At 38.8% G+C, this 13,585-nt stretch overlaps 1 protein-coding gene across 2 annotated transcripts in view; it reads left to right on the top strand.

The window, feature by feature from the left end:
* Positions 1 to 13,585, top strand: part of FNDC3B (fibronectin type III domain containing 3B) — a 474,468-nt gene that overhangs the window by 301,034 nt on the left and 159,849 nt on the right. For both annotated transcript variants that reach the window (XM_073578841.1, XM_073578842.1), the window contains 4 exons: positions 3,573 to 3,730; positions 8,866 to 8,925; positions 11,435 to 11,573; positions 11,727 to 11,780. In XM_073578841.1, the coding sequence (XP_073434942.1) occupies positions 3,573 to 3,730; positions 8,866 to 8,925; positions 11,435 to 11,573; positions 11,727 to 11,780 (411 nt within the window). The remainder of the gene's footprint in view (positions 1 to 3,572; positions 3,731 to 8,865; positions 8,926 to 11,434; positions 11,574 to 11,726; positions 11,781 to 13,585) is intronic.

Below are 13,585 nucleotides of genomic sequence, written 5' to 3'. Positions count from 1 at the left end.
CTATTTTTCAGCATGCAAAAAACTTTGACGACTTTAATACAAACTGCCTTTTCGATATAAAAGTACTATAAACTACAAGGCGCACTAGAATATAGACACAGACCAACAGTAGCGTTGCCATTGAACATTCCCCATGAGGATTTGTCAGGAAGACGGATGCTATAAAATATTTGTGGGTTAACCTGAGTTCCGCTTACAAAACCATTTTTCCCACAACTTCCATGCCCTTTTTAGTGATCTGAAAAGGCTATTGGTTAAATGGTCCAGTCTTTCAAATTCGTTCCTCAGTCGTATATCTACGCTGAAAATGACCCTTGTTCCTAAAATGCCATATTATTTTGAGACCCTTCCAGTTATGGTTCCATTGGGGGAATTTAGGCTCTCAAAGCATGCATAATGAGATTTATATGGGACAATAGGGGAGACGTAGAATACCTAAACAAATACTAGTCTCTAGTGGAATGCATGGGGGGGGGGGCGCGCCTATCTGTGTCAGATGTCACAAAATACTTCTGGGCTGCACACCTGAGGAGGATTCCTTCTTGGGCCTCTTTATGGGCCTACAATAAGAGGACAAAAATCGAGAAATTGTGGCTGGCTCCTGTCCACCCGAATTCTCTACTGTGGTGCGAGACCACAGTTAAGATTCAGTTTGCACTACTGGACCCCATGCAGTTTACCAGAAGTATTTGACTATCCTGCAGGAGTCAATATGCTCTTTTTTTCTCCGCCTTCCCTTATGATTTCATTCATATATCAGCCTCTGTTGGCTTGTAGTCTAGAAGCATCAGTGATTCTTACATGGATCACTGATGTGTTATTTAGGTTTGCCAATATAGTTGACAGGAAAACATTGGAGGTTCTTCAGTTTTTAATTTTTAAGTTCCAATTATGGGATATCTGATCGTGAGTTTGTCCAAAATTTACAGATTAAGCATCTGGCAAGATCTCTATATGGTTCCTATAGAGTCTCAAGTTCTACTGATTTTGAAATCCTGTCTAAAAAGGATCTCTCTACTAAGAGTTATGCAGTTGGGTGTGTGATCTGCGTCAAATGCAATATTTAACTGTCTATCTTTTGTCTTTTGTTAAAACTCTTAAAATTGTGAACTTATGTGTAATACCAAATTAATTTCAGTGTGTATTCATAGAAGTAATTAATTGTGTACTATGGTTCATGTATGATCTATGTGAACTCCGTATTATCTGTGTAAACAGCATGTTACATGGTCTTTTACTCTTAAAATTTTTGAAAATCTTTAATAAAAATTAGTTATAGAAAAATTTGACCTAGACCAGAGGTGGACATACCATTGGTGCAAACTGTGCAGTTGCAAAGGGTCCAAAGAGGTAGGGGTCGTCATCTATCTCCAAAGCAGGTAGAATTGTTCAATATGGTGAGTAACTGGACTGCAAAGGGCGCATATATTAAAGCACAGGGTCCCTCTTCTGTGTCTAGTTCTTCAGATTTGCTATGTTGTTTACCCCATGTGCAGGGCATTGCAGTAGTTTAGGCATCCATAGTTACAACCACTAAGATCTGTCTGTCACTGTATGAGTGGTCGTAACCATGGATACCTAAGCTACTGCAATGCCCTGCACACTCGGTACGTGACATAGCAAACCAGAAGAACTATACTACATTTCTAATTGGATGTATTGGCTATCATTATTATTAGATCTATTACATATTGGATTATGATCTTGTAGATGGAAATACCCCTTTAAAGCATTTGACCTGAAATTAAAGTATGGTTTTCTTAAGTTTACCAGAGGTAAAAGCCCACATCAATTCTGAACATAGTTTTTTACGATAATATTGTTTTTTCCAAAAATGCTGTATATCCCCAAAAAATAAATGAAAAATTAATATACAAGTTAACTACCTCCATTTACTGATGCCCATTTTAGTCCATAACGTTGGTGTCTTTACCTCAATGTGGTGTACAGATGTAGGGTGCACATAAAATGACTAACTATACAGCATTGTGTCTAAAAACTAGTCCAATACATTGGCCGAGTAACCTTCTCATGAAATTACTTAGACGTTATACAGTGTCACCATCATACTTTGCTATACCTGATAGTGCTTAAAAGATGGGTCCATGTTCTATCTTCAGGAGCGCCACTGTCCCCATCCTTCTGGCTTAATGCTTGCTCCTGATGATTGACAGTTCGCGCCAACTATAAGCTCCCTGATACTGCAAGTAGTTGGAGGTGGCAAGTGGCAGCTTTGCCTGTACGGCTTCGGAAGAGTGCAGAGGGACTGAAGCTGGCCAGATTGCTGTATGATGGCAACTTTTATAGAAAAGAGCTTGTAAGCACTTTCTCCATGCCTGAGAGACGGGCTACTGCTGACCGACTGCAGCAGTAGCTGGTAACCAATGCAACGAGCTGTAAAAAAGTTCGATATGCCTTCATTCTTGAGAATGGATCAGATGTTTAATAAGTTGAAATTGGCAAATTTGCTTTCTTTTACCAGCATTCCCTGCCTCTGGCCTTTGACTAACAGGTCTCTGCCGAGATTTCAATCAGAGGAGGAGGCAAGTCATCCAAAGAATGGAGGCAGCAGTGGGACCAGGGAATCACAGAGAGGGAGGAGAAGCCCTGTGCACAGTCCGGACCCTGTGCACCAAAATCTAATGAGGAGAAAACTACAAATAGTGATTGCAGAACAACAACAAAGCGGATTTCTAAACCAAAGTTATCAATTTAATCAGTATTACAGCGCCAATACAGCCATGTCTTTACATCACAAAGTTGTGCTGATACTTTCTCTTTATGGGAGCATGTACTGCCAGCATTTTGTGGACATAAACTATATTAAGAAATAAAATGATCATCTATATATCAATAATACAAGATCCACCATTCACTAAGAGTTTGGTCCACATGGCTGCTATAAAGCTTATCTCTAAATGGTGGTAAATGCAGTTTAGGCAAGATGACGCTCTCCATAATCATGTACAAAAGCTAGAACAAAAAATCAGTAACTAAAAAATAATAGATTGAAAAAAATGTTTCTGGGTTAAATCAGTAGATATTTATATAGATGAAACTATTAAGAGATTTCCCCTGCAACACTCACAGCAATGTAAAAATAAATGTGTTTTATTTGAAAAATGAAGAAAAAAAATCTGATCTTTGGGGGTCTTCTAGCAAGGATCCCCACAGGCCTGAGAAAAGGGTCTCACTTCCAAAGTGGTGGTGCATTCCTGTATATGTGTATCGGCTGTTTTCATAAATCCTGTTTCGTTGTTACATGTGCGTCAAGCTTATTGTCTACGAATAGTTGGAGCCCCAATTATTCTGCCAGCTGGGGTCTATCTGCTGAATTTTATGACAGATTGAGTAAAAATGTCTTGAAAATCTGTGTTGGTAAAAGAAAAAAAATCTGCACTGTAGAAAGTACCATAATTACGGAAAGTGATTAAAGAAATAAATTCAAAGGAAAATTGGCTGAAAAAGTTTCTAAGTTTAAATACTAAATAGTGAACATATTTGTAGCGCTGTGAATTGTTTAATCATGTAAAGAATAATGGACATATCTGTGTTTTATTTCTATATTTCAGGTCTCGAATATTCAGTCTAGAACAGCTTTAGTATCATGGTCACCTGCCAATGGGTATCCAAGTGGAGAGAAGTCCAGTAATGGTCTGTCCTATTCCAGTAGTTATGAAGTGGCCTTATCTGACAAAGGGAGAGACGGAAAATATAAGATTATTTACAGGTAATAATCTGCATGTGAGTCAGGAGCCGCTTCGTATGGTGTACAGTATAGAGGCATTTCATTTTGCATGTTAACAAAGAGAATGGACGGCAATGATCTATGATGTGGCCTTAGGCGGTTTGTCTTTACATCTTTCACTGTGCCTTAGACATGAAAGCATGAATAAATGTCATTAATCTCTCTAGCACTCTCTTGATAACTTCTCAGAAAGTTACTTTAGTGGATTAAGAAAAGTTAACATTGCAAAAGCCATTGACTGATCTCAAGTTAGGTTGCAGCTTACACTTTTCTGCATTTTGCTATCACTGTGCAAATTGCATAGGGAGCTGCCAGCAGCGCATGTTGATGATTTGCATGCGTAATTGTATTCACGATGGCAGGGCATTCCTCTGAGAACCAGAGTGTGCAAGTTCATGTATTTCTGTGTATGGGGCTCATATTGCTGAATAAATCGAGATGATTTGAAAATTTCCTTTCCTCTTCTTACATCACTTGCATATCACTAACATGTCTATCGATCCTGTGATTTTCATAACTCCACAACTTTTCCTTCACTTTGAAATCAAAAGATGTCCATCGGTGTAATCTGATCAGAACTGGCAGTAACCAGTGGGACCCAGCTGCACCCATCTACTGTTTAGTAAAGTTTGTCTCCATCCAGAAATTACGGCCAATTCCTCCGTAGAAACAAAGCCAAGCAACTCAAATATGGATAAAATCAAAGTAACTGAGGTGCAGAAAAATGGTGGTAGGTGCTTTTGGACTGATGAGTCAAAAACCTCACATTTTGATTTAACAGTAGACATTTACTTTGCAGAAGAACTAGAGAGTTGTACAATGAAATCACTGGTCAAGGCAATTTTTTCTGGTAAAAGGTTTTAAAACATATTTTAAGTCAATTTTGGCTGCTGATTACGAATATGAACTCCGTTTTTGGCTATCACATCAGGATTTCGAGATATTTTCAATTTTTGATGAAAATTACTCCTATCGAATGTTTTATGATAAAAACACATGATTTTCGGTACTACATTTTGTATATTTTTAATCAAAGAATAACAAAGATTACAAGGTCTATGTACAGCATATCAATTATACTTACAGAATTAAACTACAAAATATAAAAACACATATATATGGCACACAGATGAATGGCAAATGGCAGTTATTTGAGCTTTCTTTTCTTGGCTGATCTGTGATGTACAGCTTCTGGGTTGTCTCTCATCAAGCTCCAGCAATAGTCAGTCATCATATGTGAGTTCCACCGGCCTTGATACCGTTCTTCCATTGTTTTAATGTCCTGATGAAAACGCTCCCCTTGTTCCTCGCTCACATCCCCAAGGTTCTCTGGAAAAAAGTTCAAATGGCTGTGTAAATAGTGAATCTTGATACTCATTCTACATCCAAGCTTTCGCAGACTCATTAGTAGCTCTTCCACAATCTCTTCATAGTTGTCTGCTTTCTTATTCCCTAGAAAATTCTGCACCACATTACAAAATGCATTCCAAGCTCTTTCTTCATTCATTGATGTGATAAAATTTGGGTCTCTTATAAGTGTTCTTATTTGAGGTCCATCAAATATTCCAGCCTTTTTCTGCTCTTCACTAAGACCAGGAAAAGTTGAACATATATAGTTAAAGCATTCTCCACTGTGATTGACAGCTTTGACGAAGTGCTTCATCAATCCAAGTTTTATGTGCAAGGGAGGAAAGGCAATGTTCTTCCTATCCACTAGAGGATCATGGATGACATTCTTATCGCCAGATGCCAAACTCTGTCGCTGAGGCCATTCAGTTTTCACCCAATGCTCTGCTGTAGCTCTACTGTCCCAGTAGCACAGAAAACAAGGGTGTTTGTGTATTCTCCTTGCAGACCCAAAAGAAAGTTAACCATTTTCAAATCAACACAAATTAACCACCCATGAACATTATATTGTAACCTCTCTAGAACAATCTTGATGTTTTTATATTCTTCTTTAAGTTTTACAGAATGACCTATTGGTACAGAGCCATACTTATTTCCATTGTGTAACAGAGCACATTTTAAACTTCTTTTGGAACTATCAATAAAAAGCCTCCAATCCCTTGAATCATATGCTGGAAGTCCCATAAAGAGAAGTAGCCCTTCAACATCAGTACAATAGACAAGCTGGCCATCTGAATGGAAGTACTTACGCAGTTTTGCTTCCCTGTTAGGTTAAAATGAGACACTTGTACCGGGTTTCAACATTCGATTCTCTTGTAGTCTTGAAGCCAATACCCTGTTTCCCCGAAAGTAGGACCCCCCCGAAAGTAAGACAGGGTGGGGGTTACGGGGGGGTCCTTCAATGTAAGGCCTCCCCCGAATGTAAGGCAGGGTTGGGGGCCGCTGTGAAATGTAAGGCCCTTACCTTTGGGCCGCCGCTGTCCCCCATTGGGTCCCCAGGCTCCAGAGGTGTCCTCAGGTGCAGCTGGGCGGGTCCAGCGCTCATGGGGTTAACTCGCCGTGTTAACCCCGCAATCCGCCCAGCTCAACAGCTCATTGGCCGCCCCTGTTCCCCACGTCACCGCCGGCCCCCGGCTCGAGCACTGATTGGTCCAGCAGCTTGGGCTGTAATTGGCCGCCCCAGCCCCACGTCACCGCTGTTTCCCTGCTGATTGGCACAGCGTTCCCTGCAGCACAGGCCTTCCGCACCCACAGCCGCACCGCAGAGGAAAACGTCCAGCATTTAAAAACCAAGTAGGGAAACATGTACTGTATAGGGTATGGGGCTGTGTGCAGTGGGATACGGCACTGTTATGGGGTGTGGGGCTGTGTGCAGTGGGATACGGCACTGTTATGGGGTGTGGGGCTGTGTGCAGTGGGATACGGCACTGTTATGGGGTGTGGGGCTGTGTGCAGTGGGATACGGCACTGTTATGGGGTGTGGGGCTGTGTGCAGTGGGATACGGCACTTTTATGGGGTATAACAGCATGTTAATAAATGTTAATTTATTGGTTAAAAAGAAATTGTCATTTTTTTTCGGCTAATGTAAGACCTCCCCCGAAAGTAAGACAGGGTGGGACTTTTTGGGGTAAAATTAATGTAAGACAGGGTCTTACTTTCGGGGAAACACGGTAGTTCAGCAGACTCTTTTGGTAGATAAAGATCTCTAACCAGATCATTCAAAGCAGACTGAGTAAACAGAATTGGTTTGTTACAATCTTCATCACATGGCCGAAAAATATCTGGACTGTCTTCTTCATCAGTATTACAATGTGAGGAGAGATCTGTGTCAACGTTTTCTGGAAGCTCAGTAAATTTTGGAACAGGTATGTCTTCACTATGGGCAACTTGTCGAATACCTGAAGGGATACTCGGGTATTGCAAATATTGCTTGTTTTTCTTATTGAAACCGTTTACATCGACAAGGCAGAAATAGCAGTCTTCTAAATGATTGCTTGGTTCTCTCCAAACCATAGGAACTCCAAACTGAAGTTTAGCATTCTTTCCTTGAGACCATGATCTCAAGCTCTCAATACAGGTTTTGCACACTTTGTGAGGAGCCCAATGCTTGTCTTGGTCTCCAAGTTTTACTTTGAAGTACGCAAAATACACCCTCTTAACAAAGTCAGTAATGTTGCGCCTCTGAGTCTTCACAGTAAAGTTTCCACAGATGTAACAAAAAATATTTGGATCATTTGAGCACTGTCTTCTGCGAGATGTGGAGGCCATTGTTAGATCAGCAAAACATCCTGCAGAGAAATACAAGATAAAAGTTGTTAGCTACCTGAGATGTTCATTGAATTTCTGTCCCCCCCCCACACACACACACCTTAGGTATTGATTCACAAACAAAAAACAGCAGCATAAAAACAAATATCAAAATTCATTGAAAATTTCAATAAATAAAGCAGTACCTGCAAACGACTGTTGTGTACGTTGAAAACTGTCTGTTTACTTTCTTATCAAAACAAATGGGAATTATGCATGTTCAAAGAAAACAAAGATATTCTCACATTTATTGGGAGAGTAAATGAAAACTAAATTTACCTTAGTGAACCGTATAAACCGGCACTTTTCATACTCTACTTATATTTTTCATGGAATTCATGAAAATGGGCTATATACCTATAGCGCAAAAACGTGATGTGATAGAGAAATTATAAGATCAGATTTGAACTCCGCACCCTCAAATTAGTCTAAAACTGTTCTTAAAGTCCATGCCAGAAATTTTGTTTTTTTTGTAGACCAGTGGAGAGTTGTACAATGAATATCTGCAGGTAACAGTGAAGCAGGAGGACCCCAAACATACAGCCAGTCATTAATAACTTTATCCACGGTAACGAAGAACAAGGAGTCTTTCTAAGTAATGAAATGGTGCCCACAGAGATTGATCTCAGCATCATCAAGTCTATCCAGCATTACATGAAGAGACACTATGGTCTGTGCAAGCCTATATAGAAGATCTGTGGTCAGTTCTCCAAGATGTTTGGAGCAACCTGCTTGCCAAGTTCCTTCAAATATGAGTGCAAGTGTATCAACAAGAAGTGATGTTTTAGAGCTGTTTTGAAGACAGAGGCTGGTCACACCAAATATTGATTTCATTTAGGTTTCTCATGTTTAATTATTTCACATTTTATTAATTGATACAATAAAAACTACAAACTCTTCTATTTTTTAAAGAATTCTTAGCACAAATACAAGCACTTTTTATCATTTGCTTTTTTGCCTCCTCTTCTTCCTCATAGATTTTAAGCTTACAAGCAGGGCCCTCACATCTTTTGGTGTCTGTTGAATTGTGTTACTCTGTAATGTCTGTACATGTCCCCCCTGAATAGTAAGGTGCTGTGGAATATATTGGAACAATAGAAGTAAAAATTATAATTTATTATAGTTTTTGTAGTTTGTCCACACCTGCCCAAAACTTTTGCACAGTACTGTTTATATACATTTATAATGTATACTGAAACCTTATGGAAGCTCTGTGCTGCATAGAAATAAGGTGTACCGTATGCTTTAGAAATCTTTCCTGGTCTTGGCTAGGCAGATGGCTGTGCTCTATATCTTTCATTCTGTCCCTTATATTGATGATGATATCACAGCTGAGGGCAGAATCCTGTATTATCTTCACCCTTTCTATCTCTCACTCTCAATATACAATTTGTCTCCGCAGCGGAGAAGAATTAGAGTGTCATTTGAAAGACCTCAGGCCGGCAACAGATTATCACGTCAGGTGAGTTATAGTCTTGTTGTTTTAGCACCTGAGTTGGGAAAACAATACCAAAGTCTGTCATATTATGAAGCAATTTTTTGTTAAAAAGGATAAATGACCTAGTATTTTTATAGTCTTTTATTATGATTTTTTTGTGCAATGTAATAGTATAACTGTAACATTACAAAAATGCAAAAATTTTATATGCAAAGAATTGTCTACTTTAATTCTGCAAATAGTCTTTTTAGTTTTCTTTGCATTTTATTGGCATTTGGTATGTGACAGGTACACATCATGATTACACAATTGTCTTACGGTAATAAGAAAGTTAAAATATGTCCAATAATTGAAGCTTCCCATATACTGATAAATTATTAGATAGCTGCCAACAGATAACTCGACCAAATTTCCTGTGCGCTCCTGTGTTCGTTATGAGTCAGCTGGTGACAGATCTCTCTGGCGGCGTCTTATCTACAAATAAAAAAAAAAAAAAAAAAAGAGGTTGGCAGTCCGAAATAGGACATGCCGTCCCCTTTTCTCTCTCTGACATCTTATCGGGTGCCCCATACACATTAGACTGTCGGCCGAACGTGTTGAGATTTGTGGTTTCAGATATTAGTCTACTGTGTATGGGGTTTTATTCTTCCAAATCGGAGTTTGATGCAATATTAACAGTTATCAATGCAAGAGCTTATTCCAGATTATGCAAAAGGCTTGTATACCTGCAGATAGCTTTTTAAAAGGTTACTTGAAATATAGATATTTATACATAATGCCTGGAAACTATAGGGAAAAGCTCATAAATATACAATCCCAATTCCAAAAAAAAAAACCTTCTGATTATTAGGAAAATGTAGCTTTTTTCTTGAAAAGTTGGACTAACACTATATGACCGTTACTCAGTATTGTTGGCTGACGTTTGTTAGTAGGTGTAGCTGATTCAGATTGTGACCATGTAGTTTTTACCAAATATCTTTCCTTCTGTTAAGGTCCTTAGAATTTTGATTGGTTGACTGGTGTGTGCGCATGTTGTCAGTGATCGTATTCATTCCTACCATTTTTGTATGCGTTTTCTTTCCATTTTTGGACAATAACTATAATTTATAATCATGAGAGCTACAACTCCAATTCCAAAAACATTAAGACACTATGTACAATGTAAGGAAAACAAGAATACAATGATTTGGAAATCTCTTCTATCCATATTTTATTCACAACAGAACATAGAACCCAGATCAGCAGGTGAACGTTGCACATTTTTCCATTTTCATTTGAATAAATTAACTCTCTTAGAAATTGATGGCAGCAATATGTCTCAGAAAAAGATGGGACGGGGTTAATGAATACAGCTGGAGGGTCAATTTTCAACTAAGTCACATAACTTATGTATATAAAAAAAGTACATGTTGGAGAGGCAGAGTCTGTCAGAAGCAAAGATAGTCTTAGGTTCACTAATCTGTCAACAATTGCACCTAAAAATTGTGCGAAAATTTCAGTGTGAAAATTACAAAAACTTTGACTATCCCACTATCTATAGTTCATAACACCAAGAGTCTGAGATTCTGGAGAAATCCACGTGCACAAGGAAGGTCAATATTGGTTGCTCATGATCTACAGACCCTCAGGCGGCACTGTATTAACAAGTGTGATTCGATCATGCAAATCACTGCGTGGGCTCGGGAATACTTCCAGAAATCAGTGTTATATGCGTTTGACAGCCAAAACATTGCATTCTTGTTTTCTTTACATTTTACACAGCGTCCGAACAATTTTGGAATTAAGATTGTACTTGGTACTCAAAGTTGTATTTGCTAAAGCTCGCTTTCAGCTCCCATTGGGCCTGTGGATTCACCCGGCCTTAGTGATGTTGCCATCTTAATGAAGTAATATTACATGTCTTATGATGTCTAGTTCTGAGCCGCATTTACTTTTTGTCCATAATTGGACTTAAAAAAAATGCAGCCATGTGACATTATGTAAGAGGCCTGGTATATAAAACGGGCAACAAGAGGACCAATGGAGGTCTGGAAATTAGTTTTAACATTAAGCATATTAGTGTTTTTTTTTTCTTACATATATCAATGTTGCTTAGAATGAGATGGTAGAGAAACTAGAACAAAGACCATCACTGACAGAGGTATACTAATATCGTATTCCCACTGTTGAATACTTCACAACAAAGCCTTCTGGTTTAGGGATCGACCAAAGTGAACAGCACCATTTTGGCTGTATTGTAGCACATCTGTTATCGTAGAATCATAGAATGGTAGAGTTGGAAGGGATCTCCTGGGTCATCTGGTCCAACCCACTGCTCAAAGCAGGAGTCACTAAATCATCCCAGACTGATGTCTGTCCAGCGTCTGTAATTATTGTCATCCTAATAAGTTTATTGCAAGTTTCACAAGTTTTAGTTTGGTAATGTTGTTGTTTTTTTTTTTTTTTTAATGAATTGAATGTTATCATTGTAACATAAAACATGTGCCTACTAGAGGTCTCTTATTTAACATGCTGTAACTTGCATTTGTTTCAGGATCTACACAACAAATAAGTCAGTAAAGGGATCGTGTTCAGAACCCATCACATTCACCACTCACAGCTCTGCACCAGAATGTCCCTTCCCACCTAAACTTTCTCAGAGAACCAAAAGTTCACTTACACTACAATGGAAGGTAGGTGTCATCCATCTGGTCTTAAATGTAAGGTACATCTAAAAAGCAGAGAGTTTCTTCCCATTGTGTTTCCTTGACATGATTTCTAGTTTTGGTATTATCATGGGTTACATTGTATTTACATTGAATTAATAAACTATTCTGCTGTTTTAGGCACCCGTTGACAATGGTTCAAAAATCACAAGCTACTTATTACAATGGGATGAGGTAAGAATACGTAACAAACATTAACGGAGAAGGAACGTTGAGATATCTCCCTTTGTGCCCCTCTCAGACCATTAGCTCACACAATCTTATTTGCAGCAATCTGTGCATGCTCCAAGCATGCGTTTTCTTCTGATAATCTTATAGCGCTGTGGTTGGTCAATTTATTTTTCTGCGTTGGCACTAGTCTGCTCATTCTAGGCTGGGGCTACTTGTCGACTTGTCATTTGGTAGCAATTGGCAGACAAATTGCCGGATCATAATCATTTCTGCATCTTGCTTTTGTCTTGCTATTGAAGGAATATTTTACAGTTGCGAGTGTGGTGTAAAAAAGCAGACAAGTTGCACACAACTTTACTAGGGTGAGTCTTTGTCTTGTAGATGCGTGTTGTTCAAGTCCATGGACACCTACACATTATACGTACAGGAGCTTTTATGACATAACATTCCAAATCCATAGGCATTAAAATGCAGTTGATCCCCCTCTTTGACACTACACAGCTTCCATTATTTTGGGAAGGCTGTCTCTGAGATTTGGATTATATCTGTGGGAATTTTTGCCCAGTCATCCAAAAGAGTTCCGATGCTGTTGTTCCACGAGAGGGCCTTTCTTACAATCTCTATTCTAGGTCATCACAAAAGAATATTGATGGGGTGAGGTTCGGGCTCTGTGTGAACCAGTCAAGTTTTTTAACACCAAACTGACTGAACCATGCCATTATTGATCTTGCTTTGCTCTCTAGGGCATAGTCGAGTTGTAGCAGAATCAAATCTTCCACAAACTGTTCTCACTAACCGACTGTAGGTCAGAGGAGCATGATTCGTTACTTCACAAAACACCTTTCCATTGCTCCAGGGTCCACAAGCAGTGTACTGCTGTTCACTCTATTCGATGCTTGGCATTGTACTTGAAGGATTTAAGGTTTATGTGCAGATTCTTGACCATGGAAGCTCCCACCACAAAGTTTTGTGATGATGTTAATTCCAGAGGATGTTTGGAGCGTTGCTGCACTATGCACCACAGTGCTCAGTGATCCCGCTCTGTAATGTGACATGTTTTGCCACTTTGTGGCCGCTTTTCCTTTGGTCCCTGAAAGCTTATACTTTTCAGTAATATCACTCATAGTTGATTGGGGAACATTTAGGAAAGACATTTCATAAACTGACATGTTACAACAGTGACATCCTATTACAGGACCAGGCTCTAATTCAGTGAGCTCTTTAGGCTATGTACCCACGTATGCAGAAAAAAACGGACTCCTTTCCAAGAAAAACGCGCTTTTTTGCACGTTTTTTGTGTGTTTTTTTTTTTGCTAATTTTTTAAGCGTTTTTTACAGGAGCATCCACATGCTCATAGAATATAGTTGGAAATGCGTTTTTGTTCTCAAAATCAATGAACATGCTTCGTTTTTTTCCGCGATGTGTTTTTTTCGCAGAAAAAAACGCATCATGTGCACAAAAATTGTGGAATTCATTAAAAAGAATGGGATGCTTCTTGTATGCATTTTTGAAGAGTTTTTGCCAGGAAAAACGCTTAAAAAACGCAAAAAAAAACCCCGCTTACGTGGGTACACAACCTTAGAATGACCTATTCTTTCCCAAAAGTTTGTAAAAGCAGACTTCATGGCTTGTGGCCAGATGTTGTATACATGGGGCAACTGAATTCAATGAATAAGAGATTTATATATTTTATCTATTTAGATACAATATATGGAAAAATAATTGTCCATATTTTGTATCTTCCATTCCTAGAAAAATTGACTTAATCAAGTCTTTCCCTTTATCTATAAATATACATAATTTGCCC

Source organism: Dendrobates tinctorius, unplaced genomic scaffold (genome assembly GCF_039654945.1).
Source record: "Dendrobates tinctorius isolate UK_male_01 unplaced genomic scaffold, ASM3965494v1 ptg000060l, whole genome shotgun sequence".
In the NCBI taxonomy this organism is placed as follows: Eukaryota; Metazoa; Chordata; class Amphibia; order Anura; family Dendrobatidae; genus Dendrobates; species Dendrobates tinctorius.
This window is presented reverse-complemented; position numbering and strand designations above follow the sequence as displayed.